Source organism: Rhinoraja longicauda, chromosome 4 (assembly GCF_053455715.1).
Source record: "Rhinoraja longicauda isolate Sanriku21f chromosome 4, sRhiLon1.1, whole genome shotgun sequence".
Lineage (NCBI taxonomy): Eukaryota > Metazoa > Chordata > Chondrichthyes > Rajiformes > Arhynchobatidae > Rhinoraja > Rhinoraja longicauda.
This window is the reverse complement of record NC_135956.1, coordinates 77,448,247-77,467,466: the sequence shown is the minus strand read 5'-3', so window position 1 is coordinate 77,467,466 and position 19,220 is coordinate 77,448,247. Positions and strand designations below refer to the sequence as shown.

The 19,220-nt window shown below is 37.7% G+C and overlaps 1 protein-coding gene across 18 annotated transcripts in view; it reads left to right on the top strand.

Annotated features, from left to right (window-relative positions):
- ncoa2 (nuclear receptor coactivator 2) overlaps positions 1 to 18,184 on the top strand; it is a 244,572-nt gene extending 226,388 nt beyond the window's left edge. For 16 of the 18 annotated variants that reach the window (XM_078398135.1, XM_078398134.1, XM_078398129.1 and 13 more), the window contains 4 exons: positions 1,070 to 1,517; positions 5,011 to 5,188; positions 7,174 to 7,363; positions 13,398 to 18,184. In XM_078398135.1, the coding sequence (XP_078254261.1) occupies positions 1,070 to 1,517; positions 5,011 to 5,188; positions 7,174 to 7,363; positions 13,398 to 13,448 (867 nt within the window). In that variant the 3' untranslated portion in view covers positions 13,449 to 18,184. The remainder of the gene's footprint in view (positions 1 to 1,069; positions 1,518 to 5,010; positions 5,189 to 7,173; positions 7,364 to 13,397) is intronic. The other 2 variants (XM_078398146.1, XM_078398145.1) reach the window with 1 other exon arrangement.
- The last annotated feature ends 1,036 nt before the right edge of the window (positions 18,185 to 19,220 follow it).

The following is a 19,220-nucleotide window of genomic DNA, read 5'->3' as shown; positions in this document are numbered from 1 at the left end:
TGATTCAATTCGTCCTCCCATGCTCGTCTATAAGATTCTGATGACGGAATGTCAATGTCAAGGAGAATATTGTAAATAAAAGATATTAATTTATTTGAGTTATAATGTCGATTCAGGCATACATCAAGTATTTCTGGACCTCTAAACTTATATTCTTGCATGTGTGATTTTACATAATCTCTAAGTTGTAAATATCTAAAATAATTATTAACATGTAATCCGTACTTCTGCTGTAACTCCTGAAACGAAAGAAAAGTTCCCTTATGATAAAGATCTCCCACCCTTTTGATTCCATAACTTTTCCATTGAGCAAAGCCTCTATCTAAGACAGACGGTTTAAAAGAAGGATTATTCGCAATAGGAAGGAAAACAGATAATTTACTCAAGGCTGACTCCATTTAAAGTAGATTCATACCATACCTGTTAAATGCACCTCTAGTCTATTTTTCAGCAGTTACATATCAGAAAAGATGAAAATTGTGCTTCCAATATGAAATAATTAATCTGTTTTATTAAAAACAAATTGGTTAAAATAATGTCAGCTTCAATGGTAATTTTTGATATTGCTTTAAAATTTTGATATATTAATGGACAATGAATTAGTGCTAAAAGATTGAACAATACTTCTAACCTTTTTCTCTAAAACCCATCAGGAATTAAGTGAATTTGGCATAATGGGGTAAAAACATTTTGTGGTAAGCAGGGATAATAAGAAATCCAAAATAATTTAGGCTGTTAACTGGGTCATAAGCAAATAGCATTTTATTTGGAATATCCCATCATGTTATGAATGTCATTCAAGAAAATTCCTAGAATTTTGGGTGGAAAAGAGTGGGGGAGAAAAAACAATTGTTTATGATTCTTTTTTGGAATTGATGAAGACAATTATTTCATGCACTCTTGTTATATTGAACGTTGACTTTCAACACCATATTGTCCTACATCAGGTAAGGTGCTCCAGATTTATTTGTAAACACACACAGCTTCTCTTATGAACTGATTTGCAGCAAGGTTACTAAATAATTGAACGTTGTTAATGACAGGGTCATATTTTGCATTTGTTCTTCAGGGACCTATAAATGCACAGATGCTGGCCCAGAGACAGCGTGAGCTTCTGAATCAGCACCTGCGACAAAGACAATTGATGCAACAGCAACAGCAGCAGGTGCAACAGAGAACCATAATGATGCGGCAGCAGGGTCTGAACATCCCACCAAATATGGCAACCTCTGGCAGCATGGCAGCTGCCATGAGCACTCCTCGGATTCCTCAGGCATCACCACAACAGTTCCCATTCCCTCCGAACTATGGTACTGGGCTTACTTCCCCACCGCCTTCCACCAGTCCTTTCTCCCCAGTGTCCCCAAATCCTGGCTCACAGCTCCTCTCTCACAACTCCTTGCATGGCTCCCAGATGAATCTGGCTAACCAGGGGATGATAGGAAATGTGGGAGGACAGTTTGGGCCTGTATTGAGTCCCCAGGTGCAGCACAGTGCCTTCCAGTTTCCCAGCTCAGGTACTGCCTTTACTCTGAGTGCTGTTAACTATTAGAATGGCAAAGCTATTTACTGTACAGATTGCATTATTCTTTGTCTTTGTGTGTTGGGAATGATAGATCAAATTGATTTTGGCTTTGCATTGGGTGTGGAGCTGTTGCTTGCAACGTCTTTACCTTATTTAACCTTCCCACCTTCCTTTTTTTAAGTGAATGTTGATATTCAGTACTAACCCGCATGCACTGGTAATCTACTACAACGCCGGCTAAAGTTATTGTATTTCAGTGAGACCATAGATCTTAATGGGGAAAATCCCATCGAAGTAGGCCATTAATGAAATGTTTCACATCAACAGCTGCATTATAATTAGTATATTCTGATCTTTATTGTTAAAAAATTATTAAAAATAATTGTTGGTCTTGGATCAAAATACTGATTCCCAGTATCAGAGCCATCAGATCATACCTATATGTAGGCGGGTATTTATATTACGGAGGCCTTTCTGCTAATCCTACTTAGACACTGACATAATTTATTAGTGAATTGAATGACTGAAAAAGCACTGAAAAAGCACTTAAAATATGTAGAAAAATAACTAAATGTGTTTGAATTAGACTTGTTCAGATCACACTTGGTCATAACACAAACATGATAGATAGATAAATGGCAATTTTCCTCTAAAATCTCTTGCATATAGAACTATCCCTTACCTGTTTTAATAAATTAAAACCTATCAGTAAAATATTTTTGCTTGGGAAACATGAGATATTGGACAACTACTAATTGGGCAACCATTGATTACTGTACATTGTCATCTCTGAGTAAATTTGTAAATGCCCTCTTTTACCCAAAATAATGTTGCAGAATTTGTTTCTGTCGACTGGTGGAGAATTGTTGTCCAATGCTTTGCAAAATGTAATCTTTTTTGTAAAATTAATACATAATTAATAATAATCACTGATTTCATTATTGTTTTGTTAGGGAAAGCCATTCTGAGTTTGAATAAATTTCACTCATCTGATGCAACTAGTAAAGGTTCAAAAGAACATGAACCAACACAGCCATTTACATTTTAAGTTACAATTAGGTTGATGTCTAGTGTTAGTCCCTCGAATACCTGGCATTGACTTCAGTTAATTCTACGTAAACCATTGCTATGGTAGATTGGTCAATATTTTGATAATAATATTACATCATGTGCAAATTCTAAATAGTGTCAAGTTGTATTAAACATCACAGAACTCAAATGAACACAGAATCTTTAATGCTGACAGCTTTGGTCATTATCATTCTTACAAGTCTTGTCATTAGCTTTAAGAATCCAAAGTAGTTGGATTATATATTTTCAATAAGGGGGAGATTTTTATGACGTTTTGCTTACTGACAGCACATTGATACAGGATACAGTAGATTTTTTGCAGTGAACTACTAGACTTGCAAAACTGAGTAGCATTTTGTTGTTATAGTAAACATTGCAATTTACAAATTTGTAAACTTGATTGAGCAGAATTGATTTATGTTGAATTGCTGTGAAACATTTCCTGGGGTCATACTTTATATGCCTATAAAAGCTTTAGTTACATATTTGTGATGTATTATTAAATCAGTTTAAGCAATTAAACGTTAGAACAAATTTCAGAGATTACTTAATTTCACTATTAATTTTTCTTTTGAACCTAAATTCCTAATTTAAACTTTCTTCTCGAGGTTAATGTTCTCTATGGTTTTGTTATTGAGAATAATCTATGTTGTGAGTATTCAAAGGATAATATAAATACAGTCATTCTCCTTGTGAAGAAAACTCTCATGAGACTTCTAACGGTTTTTTTATGGCAGAAAAAAAATTACTTTTATTTATTGGAGTGCTTTCACACATTTTGTGATATATTTGCCCACAAAATTGAGGTTTAAACATTAGTGAAGTCGGATGTTACAGCCCCAAGTGTAACTAATTCAATGGTTTTGTAAACCTCTCTTTTGTTGATTGGCAGTAACAAACTTCTGTTGTCTTGTCTGCAGAGTGTGATTGGTGTTATAATTATGATAAACTCCGTGTTATAAATGTAGACATAGAATCTTATAATAATGGGAATAAAAATGAACTAAACATTTTTGCATGCAACATTTTAATTTCAATGAAATGTTACAGAAAAATAAGGAATGGGAATTAATTTAGTTCATCCAATATTCTCGTCCACAATCCCAGTACCCTATTGATTTGACATCCATTGGCACGTAGGATCCACAGATGTAAATTCTGTGCATTGTTGTTAAGGAAAAACTGCTAAGGAGATCTGATTTCTAAATGTGCCCCTTTTCAATGAGACAATTTAGCTTGGATATTATTCACATGTAAAGTTCTTGTTCAGTAGCCCTTAACTCTGGGGAGTGTTAGAGTAAGCCTAGATTGCAATGTCTGCAAAATTGACAGGTTATGTGAATAGGAAGCATAATGCAAGGTACACAAGGGGGAAAGATTAATTGAATAGAAATTACTTTCAAGTTTTGTTTTTTTTTAAAGTCACTTACATAGCTGCTTAAAGGAGACACTTCATCAACACCTAACAATTTTGTTGGAGTCCCTTCTATGGCCGTGGCAATAATTTATGACCATGTGTCCACATTGAGCTACCTTTTATGATGCATGAAAAAGGCTAGTTTTAGGTTTGAGGTTTTTAATGCCGCTGTTAAAAAATGTTCACAATTAAATTGCAGAAACTGAATGTTGACATAATGAAAAATAAATGCTTTTTAGTTGCATTCATTCACTTCCCTGTTTGATTTCTTGGGGAGTTAATCTTCACATTAACTTAACATCATTTAATTCCTGCGTGTGTCCATCTTTCTAAATTCCTAGGGACAATTTACCACTTCAGACTGTTAAAGCAGATGCTCAAGGGAATTTGTTACTGTGATGGTGTATGAGAGATTTTTAATGGAACCAAATGAAAATTTTAAATGTTTATGCCTATAATGAAGAGGCAAATGAAGATTTCCTCAGTGCAGTGAGAAATAGATAAACAGAGCAGAATAAACTACTGACTGTATTGTGACAGATATGAGATATCATGCGTTAATTTTTAACAAGCTCTTTATATTTCGTTATGTGGATGCATCAATTTAACATATCAAAATTCATTTTTTAAATGTGCTAGGCATTCATTAACCGATTGAGAATATAGAAGTCTGATTGTTTGGTGCTTTCAGTTTGCAATTTTTTACCAAGGTATTTCTGAGGACAGAGCCAAAATGTAACTACAGCAATGGATACATTTAAAAAATTAATAATTGGCTTTCATTCCTCATGGTAAATTCATTGGTTGTGTGCAGTGTTGAGGAGAAAAAAAGGCTATCAGCCATGTTGACATTTATTTGGACTTTTGTCAATTTTGCTCATTGTCATCAAAGGAGAAATGTTGATATATTTTTTAAATGCATAAAGTATATATTATAAAATTGTTCTTTAAACTATATATGGTTCAAAATTGCTTTATGGCGTTCGTTCAATCACAGGAATGAATCAGCAGTCTGATGCAGGATTTGCTGGGGCTACCACCCCCCAAAGCCCATTAATGTCCCCAAGGATGAGCCATACACAGAGTTCAATGATACAGCAGTCTCAACCTACACCCACCTACCAGTCACCCTCGGAGATTAATGGCTGGCCACAGGGAAGCATGAACGGAAACAGGTACTTTCCCACCATCTTCATGATTCCATTACAGAGGGAGGGTGGGAAAACAGATTAATGCAAATACATCCGAGGTGGGATTTGCAATAAATTAATTCTTTTTAATCTTTCTAACTTCTAAGATTTTTAAAAAAGTCTTAGTTCGGTTACAAATTTGCTGACCAAAATATGTGCTTTTGTAAAGTGGAGTGGTTGAATCATGGAGGAAAGTAAACAGTGTTTATATAACATCCCCTTTGGGTATGTTAGCTGTTCAATTTAACCCATATCTTTTTTTTAGTGGGGGGTGATATTATTAAGGGCTGTAATTCTTTCTGTGATGGAGAGGAGTGGGATTTAAGTTGTGTGACTTAAAAATATCAATTGTTGGAGATATTTTTGCAAAACTGTTTAGTTCCTAGAAGTCTTTGTATATTTCTAACTATTCTACTGCAAAGTTTGCCTTTTGAAATGAACCAAGGTTTATATAGATAGTTGAGGTAAGGAGCAGTGTAGTTTAATGAGGCCAAGCATGATTGACCTGTGAAATTTTATATGGAATGGGTTCTCCATTTTGAGCAAGTAGTGTTTATCCATTGAGTATAGTCCACAGAAGAGTGGTGGAGTAATTCTGTCTGGATCTGATTAAAGCATCAACGAGGATCGAAGAGTGAAAGTGTAAGCACCTTCATTGTGACTCAAAGGTTTGGCAGATAGTGCCCTTGTTGTCTACTGTATGAAAAGTGTGCCCACCCATTGCAAGACTCACTGACGGATATGACCCAAGTAGTCACAAAATGCAGGAGTAACTCAGCGGGACAGGCAGCATCTCTGGAGAGAAGGAATGGGTGATGTTTTGGGTTGAGACCCTTCTTCAGACTGATGTCAGTGGAATGGGCGGGACAGAGATAGAATGTAGTCGGAGACAGTAAGACTGGTGGGAGAACTGCGAAGGGGAGGGGATGGAGAGAGAGAGGGAAAGCAGGAACTATCTGAAGTTAGAGACATCAAAGTTCATGCCGCTGGGGTGTAAGCTACCCAAGTGAAATATGAGGTGCTGTTCCTCCAATTTGCACTGCTCCTCACTCTAACAATGGAGGAGGCCCAGGCCACAATGGTCAGATTGGGAATGAGAGGGGGAGTTAAAGTGCTGAGCAACCGGGAGATCAGGTAGGTTAAGGCGGACTGAGCGGAGGTGCTCAGCGAAACAATCGCCGAGCCTCTGCTTGGTATTGCCGATGTACAGGAGTTGACACCTAGAACAGTGGATACAGTAGATGAGGTTGGAGGAGGTACTGGTGAACATCTGCCTTACCTGGAAAGACTGTCGGGGTCCTTGGATGGAGTCGAGGGGAGAGGTAAAGGGACAGGTGTTGCATCTTCTGCGGTTGCTGGGGAAAGTACCTGGGGATGGGGTGGTTTGGGTGGGAAGGGACCAGTTGACCAGAGAGTTGCGGAGGGAACAGTTTCTGCGGAAAGCAGAAAGGAGTGGGGATTGGGGGGTAGGTGGCTGACATGGATAGAAATTGGTTGGCAGACAGGAAACAAAGAGTAGGGATTAACGGTCCCTTTCAGAATGGCAAGCAGTGACTAGTGGGGTACCGCAAGGCTCGGTGCTGGGACCGCAGCTATTTACAGTATACATTAATGACTTAGATGAAGGGATTACAAGTAACATTAGCAAATTTGTGGATGACACACAGCTGGGTGGCAGTGTGAACTGTGAGGAGGATGCTATGAGGATTAGGGTGACTTGGACAGGTTGTGTGAGTGGGCAGATGCATGGCAGATGCAGTTTAATGTGGATAAATGTGAGGTTATCCACTTTGGTGGTAAGAACGGGAAGGCAGATTATTATTTAAATGGTGTCAAGTTAGGAAATGGGAAGATGTGGCCAGTAGTGGGATCCCATTGGATGCAGATCTCACTGTCCCAAGTAGTAACAATCTTAGGGAAATGTACTTAATCTAATATATGATTTTTGTTTTCCCCCTCTTCTAATATAGCATGTTTTCACAGCCGTCCCCACCACAGTTTGGACAACAGGCAAACACCAGCATGTACAGCAACAACATGAATATCAGTGTTTCTATGGCAACCAATGCTGCTGGTATGAGCAACATGAATCAGATGGCAGGGCAGATTAGCATGACCTCTGTGCCTACATCAGGATTGTCCTCTATGGGTGCTGAACAGGTAAGAAATGGACAGTGTTTTCCCAATATCAGTGGAATTCAATACTGGTGCATTAACAGCTCAATTTTGGAACAGTAGTCAAGTTGCTGAGATCTCAACAGATGCGTCTTACCAAAGGCTAGAGAAAGGCATAACATTTTAATGTCATGAAAGGACTTATCTGTAAAAATACTTTGCATTGGAAAACATTTCAAATATGAATGTGAGTAATAGTATTAAATGTGGAATGCAAACAGTTACAATCAGCCTTTGCAGAAAGACTCCAACATTAACTAAGCAAACAGCAGCATGTACGAGAAAGGCATGAATATTTGTGTCCAGATTTGTGCTTGGAACTAGAGGGGCAGGGATGTAATCAATGGTCCAGTTAATTTGAATAATGTTATGGATCGTGTGGATAAGGTATCAGTAAGTGTTTGGCTTATTTTACCATATTGTGATGATTTTAGTTAAACTTGGTAGTGTTTCATTGTACTTTTCATTTATTTTATTTTTTGTACTCTTTTAACTTGGGTGTTTAAAGGGCTTTGACTGCCTATCAGCAAGGTGAAACTGCTACCACAGAAGGCAGGCAATATTTTTCATTCCAACTAATGTATAGTAGCCAGTCACTTTAAATTACACTCAGAAATATCAGGCAAAGTTTTTCTTATATTACTGCCTTAAGCAGTTACAATGAATCGCACAGAATTTATATTTTCTTTGTTATTTCTATGTAATGGATAGTTAGGACCAGGCTTTGAAGATTTTCTGTCACGAGTGCAAAGAACCTGAGGTGGGGAGAGGTTTCTTCCAGCTTTTTTATAATCAGAGGCATTATTGGTCTATTGCATTTCAACTGGTGGCTCAGTGAATTTATCTAGCGGGTAACTGATCTGGATGGTCTTTGTGTAAGAGGGGACTGCAGAAGGATCTCAACCCAAAACATCACCTATTCCTTTTCTCCAGAGATGCTGCCTGACCCGTTGAGTTACTCCACCTTTTTGTGTATACCTATGGATGGTCTTTGGTTTGATTTCTGCTCCAAACTCTGGCTAAATCCAATCGTCGGTCTTAGTTCCTAGCATAGGGTGGGGAAGATCAGTTCAAGCATGTATAATCAGTATTTAATACTGACTCTGCTGAACATGTGCAGATGAAAACCAAACAGCTTTAGTGTTTCTCACTCCTTTCCCCACCCACCCTCCAAATTGATTAGTGTGTTCTTCAGTGTGATGCCTCTCACAAAGTAAATAACTACTTAAAGAACAGAGACCTTATTCTCAAGTGATACTGGGCTTGTGGTAGGTGCCTTGTTATGTTGACTAACTTGGACAATTTACAATTGTCCCTAATGTGTATGAATAAATATTGGACTGAAATATGGCAAAGGAGGAGATGGGGATGGGGCAAGAAATTGGTGGCGGTGGATGGGAGAGGTTGGATCAGACAGGAAATCTATTGGGGATGGGATAGGCCGGAGATTAATGGCAGTGGACGGTCAAGATAGGAGATTGTGGAAGGTGATCATTTGTAGGTGTGGGATGGGGGAAGTATGATGCAGATATGGGGGAAGTGCTGAGTAATGGGAACCCATTTTGCTAAAGTCTTGCCTGCGATAGATTCTCGGTGTAGGCCTTAAGAGCTGAAGCAATCCGCACAAGCATTGCACATTCCTACTCTAGATGAGTGTCCCATGCCAACCACGTCAATATGCAGTGAATGGAGAAATATGGGTCACTGGCAGAGGAAATTAGTTTAACCTGGCATAATGTTTGGCATGATATTGTGTGCCAAAGGGTCTGTCCCTGAACTGTTCTGTGTTCTTTACATAATGCACCTTGAGGACCCAGTATTTGCGCTATCTGCCACGTTCTTAATTTTATTCTGCAGTTATCTTTTTATTGAATTTGTATTGCAACGTCGCAGAACTGTGTTGTTTGGTAACCGGGTGAGGCGGAGATTCTGACCTCGGAGCTGAGCAGTACCCTAAACCCCTATATATCCTTAGATAGACACAAAATGCTGGAGTAACTCAGCGGGACAGGCAGCATCTCTGGAGAGAAGGAATGGGTGACATGTACATCTCCTTATTCAGCTGAGGTGGTTGAACAGAATATGGTTAAAGTATTGTCTTTCTTGGCTGAAGGATTTTCAACCAAAGGAATCCGTTTTTGCACTTTTTTCCAAGTTAGTCAGCATAAAAAGACACCCAGCACAAGCCCAGTATCACTTGAGAATAAGGTCTGAGATAACCTTCTCAAACATTAATGGAATCGATACTCTGTTGCCAACATAAATCGCCATAGACTTGAACATTTTTCCATCCCATTTCTCCATGACAGACTCAGGAGACAAAAAAACAATGTTTATTGGATCAGTTACATGCATGGTGGTTTTATATAACACCTGCAACACCAAAAAAACATTGATAAGTTTAAAGAGTGAGCAGGAAACATGGAACAATAAAGATTTATTAGAGTTGTGCTGCAATGAACAAATTAAAAAGGGGTTAAATGAAACAAGGTTTGTTTCCACCCATCACTTACCAGCCTCTGTCACAAAACCTCTCCTCACCTCTCCACAACCTGGTTCCATCAGCTTATAATAGCTCCCTATCTGGTTCTACCTATCACCTACTGCCCCCCACATCCCCCTTTCCCTTCTGCATACTGGGCATCTTCCTTGTGCACATTCAGTCCTCATCTAGGGTCTCGAAAAGACGACCATCTCTCTCCCTCCGCAGATGATGCCTGACTCGCTGAGTTCCCCCAGCAATTTAATTTTTGCTCCAGGTTACAGCATCCACAGTCTCCACTCTGCTTTAAATAGTTGAGTTCCCATTTAACTGCATGTTCAGATCTCATAGTATCCACATTTGCAAACTGATTTTCTCCATATTTTTACACTAAAACCTGAAAGCTACAGATATTTGCGGTATCTGTAAGGATATATATATATTAAAAAACAAGAATGGTTTCATTTACTAGCACGTATCCTTGAATGCAAAATCCAACAAGCTAGATGCGCCCATCCCTACACATCAGGAAGGGCAAGGGAAACAAGATTTATTTCATGAGTATCCAGGTATTGAAATACACTGAACTATTAGAGTTAAAAGTAAATGGGCAAACATTAACTCAGTGACTGATCAGTCTGCGGTCAATTGCTCTGAAGAAAACTTTGATTAATAAGCAGCAGAGAGAGTTGATGGAACAGGCAAGTTTGATTTCTTCATACCTGTTCAGTGTAATGGTTTTGCATTAACACTGGGCATTTCACATTCTATTTAACGAGATATTAGCCATTTGAAAAGGATCTTGATACTCAGAAAAAGGCAGTTTGGAAAACATGGTAAAAAGTAGGGGTTTTTTGGTGTTGCAGGTGTTATATAAAACCACCATGCATGTAACTGGTTAATTTATTGTAATACTGTGTAACATTTAAAAAGACAACTATTTTTAAAGTGTGTTGGCATATTAATAAGAATAACATCCAGTAATCTTTGAAAAGCTCTGTCAAACCTCGCTTAATACCTGGGTTGTTCTAATGTAATAGTAAATTGCTATATTGTGGCTCAAACCACATAACCTGACACAATGAGAGAGTCTATTCACAGGGAACATTTGTAACCTTGCTTTTAGTAAGCATTGCTTTGATGGATGACATTGAGCCTGTTCTTGATCACTTAAACGTTAAACGGGCTAATGGTTTAATAACATTGGTAGTTTATTTTTTACTTTGTCCATACTAACATAACAAAGGCCCAATTACCCTCATAAAAATAATCTATTGTACATGCATGAAGCAAATTTGGAAGTTCAAAATACGTACTTGGCACAGGAGGTTTGGTAAATGGGTGAATTTCAGGATCTGACCGGCGGTTGTCAGGGCAGTAAGATTTCCAGCAGTCAAAGAATATTGACAAAATTAGTGGAAATTGCGAAAAAAGTTACCTGATTATCTGAACGATGCCCCCAGCAAAATGTTGGTCCTTTCGGTCTTTATTTTCTTAACTATCAAGCGAAATGTGCAAATGGAGTTAAGCCTCAAAATGCTATTTATGGTCACTTTTTCCGGGGGGGGGGGGGACGGGGACTTGTAAACTTAACCACACTCATAGATTTTACAGTAGGAGCAATGTATCCTCTGTCATAGATGTTCTGTTTTTACTAAATGTTTTCACAGAGTTTGTAGACACGTGAGCATCATTAAAGTTGTACACTTTCACTGAGCATTCTGATTTGCTTTTAGCTCTTAATATGTCTTCACATTCAGTACCATGACTACCCAAATACAATTAAAGTCATAATAAGCGTTCTTTGAGTGTATTGTGAAGTAGATAAATTATTAAAGTGGATATTCAGTTAAGAGACGTGGCTGGATCACAAGGTAATTAGTTTTACAAGTGCACAATTAATTCTTGAACCTAATGTACATCATCTAATGCCCAGTTTATAACTCTGTAAAACCCTTGACTACATCAATATAAATTTGTAGTACATATTATGCTGATGTTATGTATAATCTTAAGAATTTACATCTTAATGCTCTTTAAATAGTTGCTAGAGAATGCTCTTTAAATAGTTGCTAGATTTCCTAGAGAAATCCTATAAATAGGTTTTGTTTCTGGTCACTTCCTTAGTTATTTCTTATATATTGTCAAAGTTCAGAGTTATTTGTATTCTCTACTAGTGCCTTTGTATTAAAATGATCAAGGAAAGGTGGAGCCCACAATGGTTCACTGTTGCTGTGAAGAAGGTGATAACGAATGAAACTAGAAAGTAAAAAGGTGAAATTAAGCAGGACGGCAGTGAAACTAGTAGGATGACGAGGGTGTGGAGGGACCAAGAGAGAGGGAATGCAAGGGTTACTTGAATTTAGAGAAATCAATACTCATACCGCTGTGTTGTAAGCTGCCCAAGCAAAATATGAGGTGCTGTTCCTCCAATTTGCATTTGGCCTCACTGATAGTGGAGGAGGCCCAGGACAGAAAGGTCATATGGTAAGGGGAGTTAGTGTATTGGCAACTGGGAGGCCCCGCCTCATAGATGGCAGGAATAGGAAAAAGCATCATACCTGCTGTGACTCTTTCAGCACAGCACCAAAGTGAGGATTGTTTAATTTCTCATCCCAAATGTCTATCTGAAATTGCTCATTTGTCCTATGGATTAATTCCTTAAATAAATTCTAGTTAATTTGCATTTGGATAAAAGAGGTAATCTTATCTCCTCAATCTAAGTTGAATTGAAGCCAAGCTTCAATGGTGGAATGTTATTGTGTTACCGGCTTTTATTGCTAAATTACAAATCTTAAAATAACAGGTAACATTAAATATTTAGCACACAAGTTGCCTTTTGGATGATAGTTGTTGCTGCTGATGTGAATTTTACTTTTTTTTAAATTTCAGGAGGAAAGATTTATTGCAAGAGTGCTAAAATAACCAGTTGCAATAAATAATTAATTGTGTTCCATTAGTACAACAGAGATTTATTAACTAATAGTGAATAGTAAAAGCAAAAAGTCAAAACACATTCCTGTTTTTTAAAAATCCATTCAATTCAGTCTATAGTTTTTTTTAAAGCAGGGATGAGTTCACTAAAAATGTTATATTTTAAAACATTTAAACTAATATTGTTTATCCAGTCCTGGCTTGTTAAATACTGCTCCTGCACATACCCTTAATTAGGACACAAAGCAAGAAATGTAAACTAAAAATATCAAGTATATACTGCACATAATGAATGCACTGTAAAGGTTTTAATATCATTGAGGTTTTTTTAATGATTTGAGCATAATAATTCAAGCATTTAGAAAAATTATTATATGATATGCAAACTATGTTTAACAAGTGTCTAAAACAAGCATAAAGACTGGAAAAAATAGTTGGTTTCTCATTATCCAAAGTCACTTACTGTTCTGAATCCACTGCTTTTACTCTTTATAATGGTATATTGTGTTTTGTTTCTGTTAATTAAAAATGTATTTCATGCTTTTCAATCTTGCAGAAATATTGTTGACCCTCTGGATTACTATTCCTCCTGTCTTCAACTAGGTCCAGAAGGTCCACGTGCTTGCTGATGTACAGTGCAAGGTCAACATTTAGGTGGTAACAATTATACCAACAAACAAGCTCCACCAGATCAAGCCAAGAAAAGTGCAGCAGCCAATTGAACTCTCAGCCAGTCTCAGAGAAATTCCTGTTACAAGTGTTGCTAACAGAGTGACAGGCTCCTCAGTAGCAACGTACTTGCCTACCGAAGTTGCTTTGTCCATTAATTGCATTCACCATAAGTGTGACTTAAGTCTGTCCTCACAACAGATTGACATCGGCTTTGAACCTTGTCCGATGAATGTATTTCTATCGTCGTTTTGCAGAATGATCAGCTCTTTGCGCTTTTTTTTGATCTTCAGTGGTTGCTGACTTTTCTGCTATTTAATCCAGTGTGCAGGCTTTCAGCCATGTTTCCCATCAACAGTATTTAGAAATGAAGCCTTTCTTTAAAAGGTTCTGCTGTGAATATAAATAAACTTACCAATAAGCTGAATAATGTAAGAATAAAGAATTTGGTTTGGAAGGTATCTAAATGGAATATGAAATTGTTTTTATGTTTTTCATAAAACCAAATGGGGAATAGACCTGGTGGTTTGTTAGTGTGTTAGCAAAGGTGTTTTGGTGCATTATCTCTTCATGCTCTGTGTGTTCTGCAGTCATGGCTCAATATCCAGGGTGCATGAATTTTATCTGACTGTTTTTCATTACATTGAAATATTATCATTTGGCTCTGCAGACTGAGGCTACCTATTAAAAACGTTATCAGCACTGTAGAGCCCCACCTCTCACACCAGAATAACCTATCTGACAGTAATTGTTACATGTCGACGGAAAACACAAAATTACCAAATCATCTTAACAATTACATAGCAGTGAATAAGATCATTTTGATCCTTGCCATGTTACAGATCTAGTAAGGTTAACAAATCTGTGGCTCATGTTTACTACTTTCTTTCATTCACATTCAGGTCAAATCTCCGTGCTAGCTCCCACGGCCTATCAGCGATGGAGACCTATGTCCCTACCCGTGCCCAAAATGCAGAATAGGTTTCTCTCAGTCCTTCGGACTGTCTCAGGAAAGCCCATAGCCACAATTCAATCCCACCACTAGCTGCATAACCCATCTTTAAAAAAGGCAGGAATTTGTAGTCATATCCTCATTGCAAATGTATGTTGTTCACTCAGTCCATATTACTATTCTCCTAGCAACATCTGGTATTCTTACAAAAAAAATCCCTACATGAAATTAGCCTCCTTGGAGCTTCCTTCTCTCCTTCACTATCTACCCTTCTGAGCATTACTGTTTGCCTCTCTTAGGTTGTGTTTCTTACCTTAGTGGCAGCAGTATTGGCATTTCTAAAGTGACAGGTTGGCCTCTTGCAGACCATTCTCCCTTGCTGGCCTTATCTCTGTCCACCAGAGATGAGCAGTATGACCCACACTCTCCCACAGACAGGCCCGGGTGCTGGGTGGAGTTCAGGAGCATCGCTGAAATTTGCTAAGGATTTCTCCACTTCTATATTTTCAAAGAATTCTGCGATGGCAAAATAACAAAAGCAAAGATCAAATTTATTCTCTCCTTTTCTTGGTGTACCTTGCTTTCCCATTTTGTACAATGTGTTCTTCGGGTAATAAGTTGTTCATCTTCATTGATAAAAGCAAACACAGGTATACAGGCAGCTAGCTAAGAACTAATGCAGAAATGAGAATCTTCAGGAGATAACTTTTTTTTACTGGATTTCTGAAATAGGTGGCATCCTGTGTCTGGCCTCACTGCTGATTCATAATAATTTAATGTTGCGTCTCTAATCTAGCAAAGTATTACTAATCTAATATTTTTTATACTCTTTAATTGTCCCTGAACAATCAATTGGTTTGGGACCGAACTGTACAAAGAGCAGGAGCTTCTATTACGAGTCACGCACGTAAAACTTGATCAACGTTTTACAAGAAACTCATTAAATGGTGCATACCATCTTGTGTGCAGAACCATTATTTGCATTACCTGGTTTATTGCATTTCTGGTATCAAGTCATGTGGTTTTTACACTTAATACAGAATTCTGAGCAAATGTATCTTGGGCTACCCATTCTAGTGACAATTGTGAATAGATTTGAAATTTATTAAGAGTTTGTTGAGTTTCCTTTTAATGTGTGTGCTTGGGGTTAGTATGGGTCTTTTCCATACTGCATTTGTTATGTCGACATTAAAAAGCTTTTAGCTTTGAAAAATTAACCAGATATAATTGTGACGTTTACTCACACAATATACCAAATACTGCAATGTCGGCGGTTCCATCGAGGCAAAGTATTCAATGCAGTTTAGTTCCAACAAAGCTATCCTATTATGCATATTAGACCAGATTGTTATAACTATTAAATTCATGACTTTACACTCATGACTTTGCTTCTGGTGTATTTAGTTGAGTTTATGCATGGGAGAGTAATGCTTGCATTGTGAGACATAAAATTTAAAGGTATTATAGACTCTTCTAGCCTATTATTCTAAACTAATTGTTCAATGCAGTTTTATTGTGCTGAGAGGACGGACTGTTTTGATAAGCTTCAGAAACCCAGTGCTTCATTACAATTTCCTAAAGTCAGCAGCAGTTTCAAAAAGCAAAATTGTGTAGATCTAGGATCAGATGGCACCACAAATAAGAGAACACAAACAGCCATAACATTTTCATATGGTACAGTATTTTGTAAAAATAAGATGCGATGACTTTTGGAAAGCAGTTAGCTAAATAAGAGCCTGTATGTAACCAAGCAATAACTTTTACTTGAGAGCATTATGTTTTACATACTTGTAGAATTTTGATGAAGTAAAATTCTTAAGCTGCTGATTTAATGTGAGGTACTACAGTATTACATTAGATACCTTGGCAGCAGTGTCTCGTTTATTTTGTAAATAAAGAATCATGATGCCTTGATAGGTAGTGAACAAGCCTGTTTCAGTAGCATTTATAAAGCCAGTAACTTGACTGGCTCTTCTGATAGATATTTTGCAACCATTTTTAAAATTTCAAAACGTGCAAATATCATGCCAAAATTCCAAACTGCTCCTCTGGTCCATGTAGCTTCTCTCAGTCTAATATTATGAATACATTGGAAAATTTGTTGAATGGGTTGGAAGCGGGTGTTTTATTACATGGCTTCTCTCTTGAGCTGTAACATTCTGAGTCCTGATACCTCTGTGGCTTGTGTGTCAGGCTGTATGGAGCATGCTGTCATTTAAAGCCCAAACCCCACACTGATCATATTGATCACTGTACAGACACTGAATGCAGACCTGTTTTTGCCTCAACAGTTGCTTTTAGAAAGGTGAGCTGCCACATCTCAGCTGCAGATTGTTCATTTGATAAAGAAATGTATTCTTTCTGTGTGTTCAGATAACATCATTGTGTTTCAGATTGCTTTGGTATATAGCTTTATGTAAATACTGCTGTGAATTAGAAAAGTTTTCTGAAATGCAGGCATTTAATTTTGCAAGCATTTAGAGCCTAGACCTTTGCATTTATGTCTATGGGAACATCATGTAATAATCTAATAAGCTTTCGGTATTTATCCTATTTTGTATCTTTGCTTTAATTTAAAATATATGGTTTATGACTGGGTGTATTACTGTTGGAATAGTGCAAATAACCACTGTGTAGTGACCTACAGAGCCAAAAGATTAAAACACAGAACTCTGAAGGGTGGGGTAGGTTTGTTTCACACGATCATTTAAACTGTGCACTGTAACCCAAATTTATATCTTCTCTAAATTTGAATGCTTAAAGGTCTACTCTCTTGGAAAGAGGATCATGGGAGCTACTTTCATTGGGAAGCAAAATCTCTCTGATTGCATTATGTTCAATCATAACATTTTTCCTCTAACAGACGTAAAGTATGGAATCAAAACTAACATTTAAGAACTATGTAGTGCTGTACGTTGCAGACAAGCAAGGCGATACGGCTTCGTTTGCAAAATCCAAAGATTTCACTGAGTTGATTTTAAAATACAGCTAAGCCATGGTGTGTTGGTGTGGTTAAACATCATTTTATAGTATTTCTACACAGTTGATTGTTGATTGGATGCAGACAAATTCTCTGCACAAACGATTCTATGGATTTTCAATGATAGGCAAATCCCGTCTACTTTTTCATTTAGAGCTTGACTTTGTTTTGTAAGATCTGTCAATTTCTTAGTACAGTGCAGGAACCTCAAATGCTATAACTTAGCATAATGCCTTAGATATGTTTTTATGTCCTATATATTCCTAGCAGCTGTTTGTTGTATTATATTGTTTGTATAGTGAATTGTGTAAAAATTTTGGATGTGTCATCAGTCATTAATTTTTTTTGTCAGATAATTAGAAATAATGGTTGCCTACTGCAATATGGACCCATGATTATTGCTTAGTTTTTTTTCAATGTAACTTTGTTCCTTTTGTGGTCAGTAGTGGGGCACTATTTGTAAAATGGTTTTTTTTTCTCCCCCAAGTCTCTGAGTGGTGTATATTGGCAGATTGCAAATTCTAAGCAATATGTAAAGTAAGGTTCTTCGGCAGAAGGCTTACAGTGTTTGCAAGTTCAGAGATGTATTTTTTTTAGTTCACACTAAACACCTTTTTTTTCTTCTGGCATCCATGTTTGTATCCTTATTGTGAGCATTCTATGCCAATTTAGGTATATTCAAAGAAATTAAATACATTTATGCAAGTTGTTAACAAATATTGCTTTTGCTGATGTCATTTGCTTACTTGATGTTAAATAATGCTGTTGTAAATAAAGAATCCTGTTATTGCGATGTTTAATAAAATTTAATTCCTTTGAATTTTGCTTTTTTTAAAAATTGAGTTGCACTAAAGTAAACCTTGGGTCATGATGGGACATACAAACTTAACATGGATAGATGCCAGCCACCAACCTTACTGCCTTTAAGATTTTGGCAGTGAATCAGCATGAGTACCTAAGCTCCAAAGCAGCACAGCATCACAGTACAGCCATGCAGCTCTTGTGCAGTAGGTGGTGTTCTCTCCCATCATTTTCGTACCCCCTTGACGGCAGCAAGCTAACACTTTTGTGAGAATTGCTCCTGACTTCACACAAGACCTTCTAAATCAAGAAGTCGCCAAGGATGTGGTTACCACTATCTATCTCTTGAAGCTGAGTCTGGCTGAACTTGTGAAATTTCAGCTGTTGTACTTTTATCGTTTTCTAAGCATGTCGGAAATGTGACACTCTGAGCATTTCTGTCTTTGCCCTGCTAAAGATCCAAAACTGTCAAAAATGCAAAGCTCCTAACAGCAACCATTTTATTAAAATCCCTTAAACTATTTACTTAAAATAAACCACAAAATCTGCCAGATTGAAACTGGGTATGGTCTTCCGGACTGAAATATCAAAAGTTTATTTATTTAAAGATACAGCATGGAAACAAGCCATCGGCCACCAAATCCATGCTGACCATTGATCGGTTTACACTAGTTCCATGTTATACCATTTTTGCATCTTCCCTACACACTTGGGACACACGCACCAACCCGCACATCCGCTGGATGTGGAAGGAAACCAAGGCACCTGGAGGAAACCCACACGATCACAATCCACAATGGGCAAACTCCACACAGGCAGCACCTGAGATCAGTGCTGTGAGAGAGCAACTCTACCCACCCTGCCACTGCTTCGACAGCTGGTGAACTTGGGGAAAGTGGTGGATAAGGACTCATCCACTGTCAAGGCCCTTCAGGCTGAAAGGTCCTGCATGGTGCCTGCCTTCTTGTAGCAGAATGTGGCAGAGGCACACTGGTAGAATTTGACTGGTGCTGAATCTGCATTA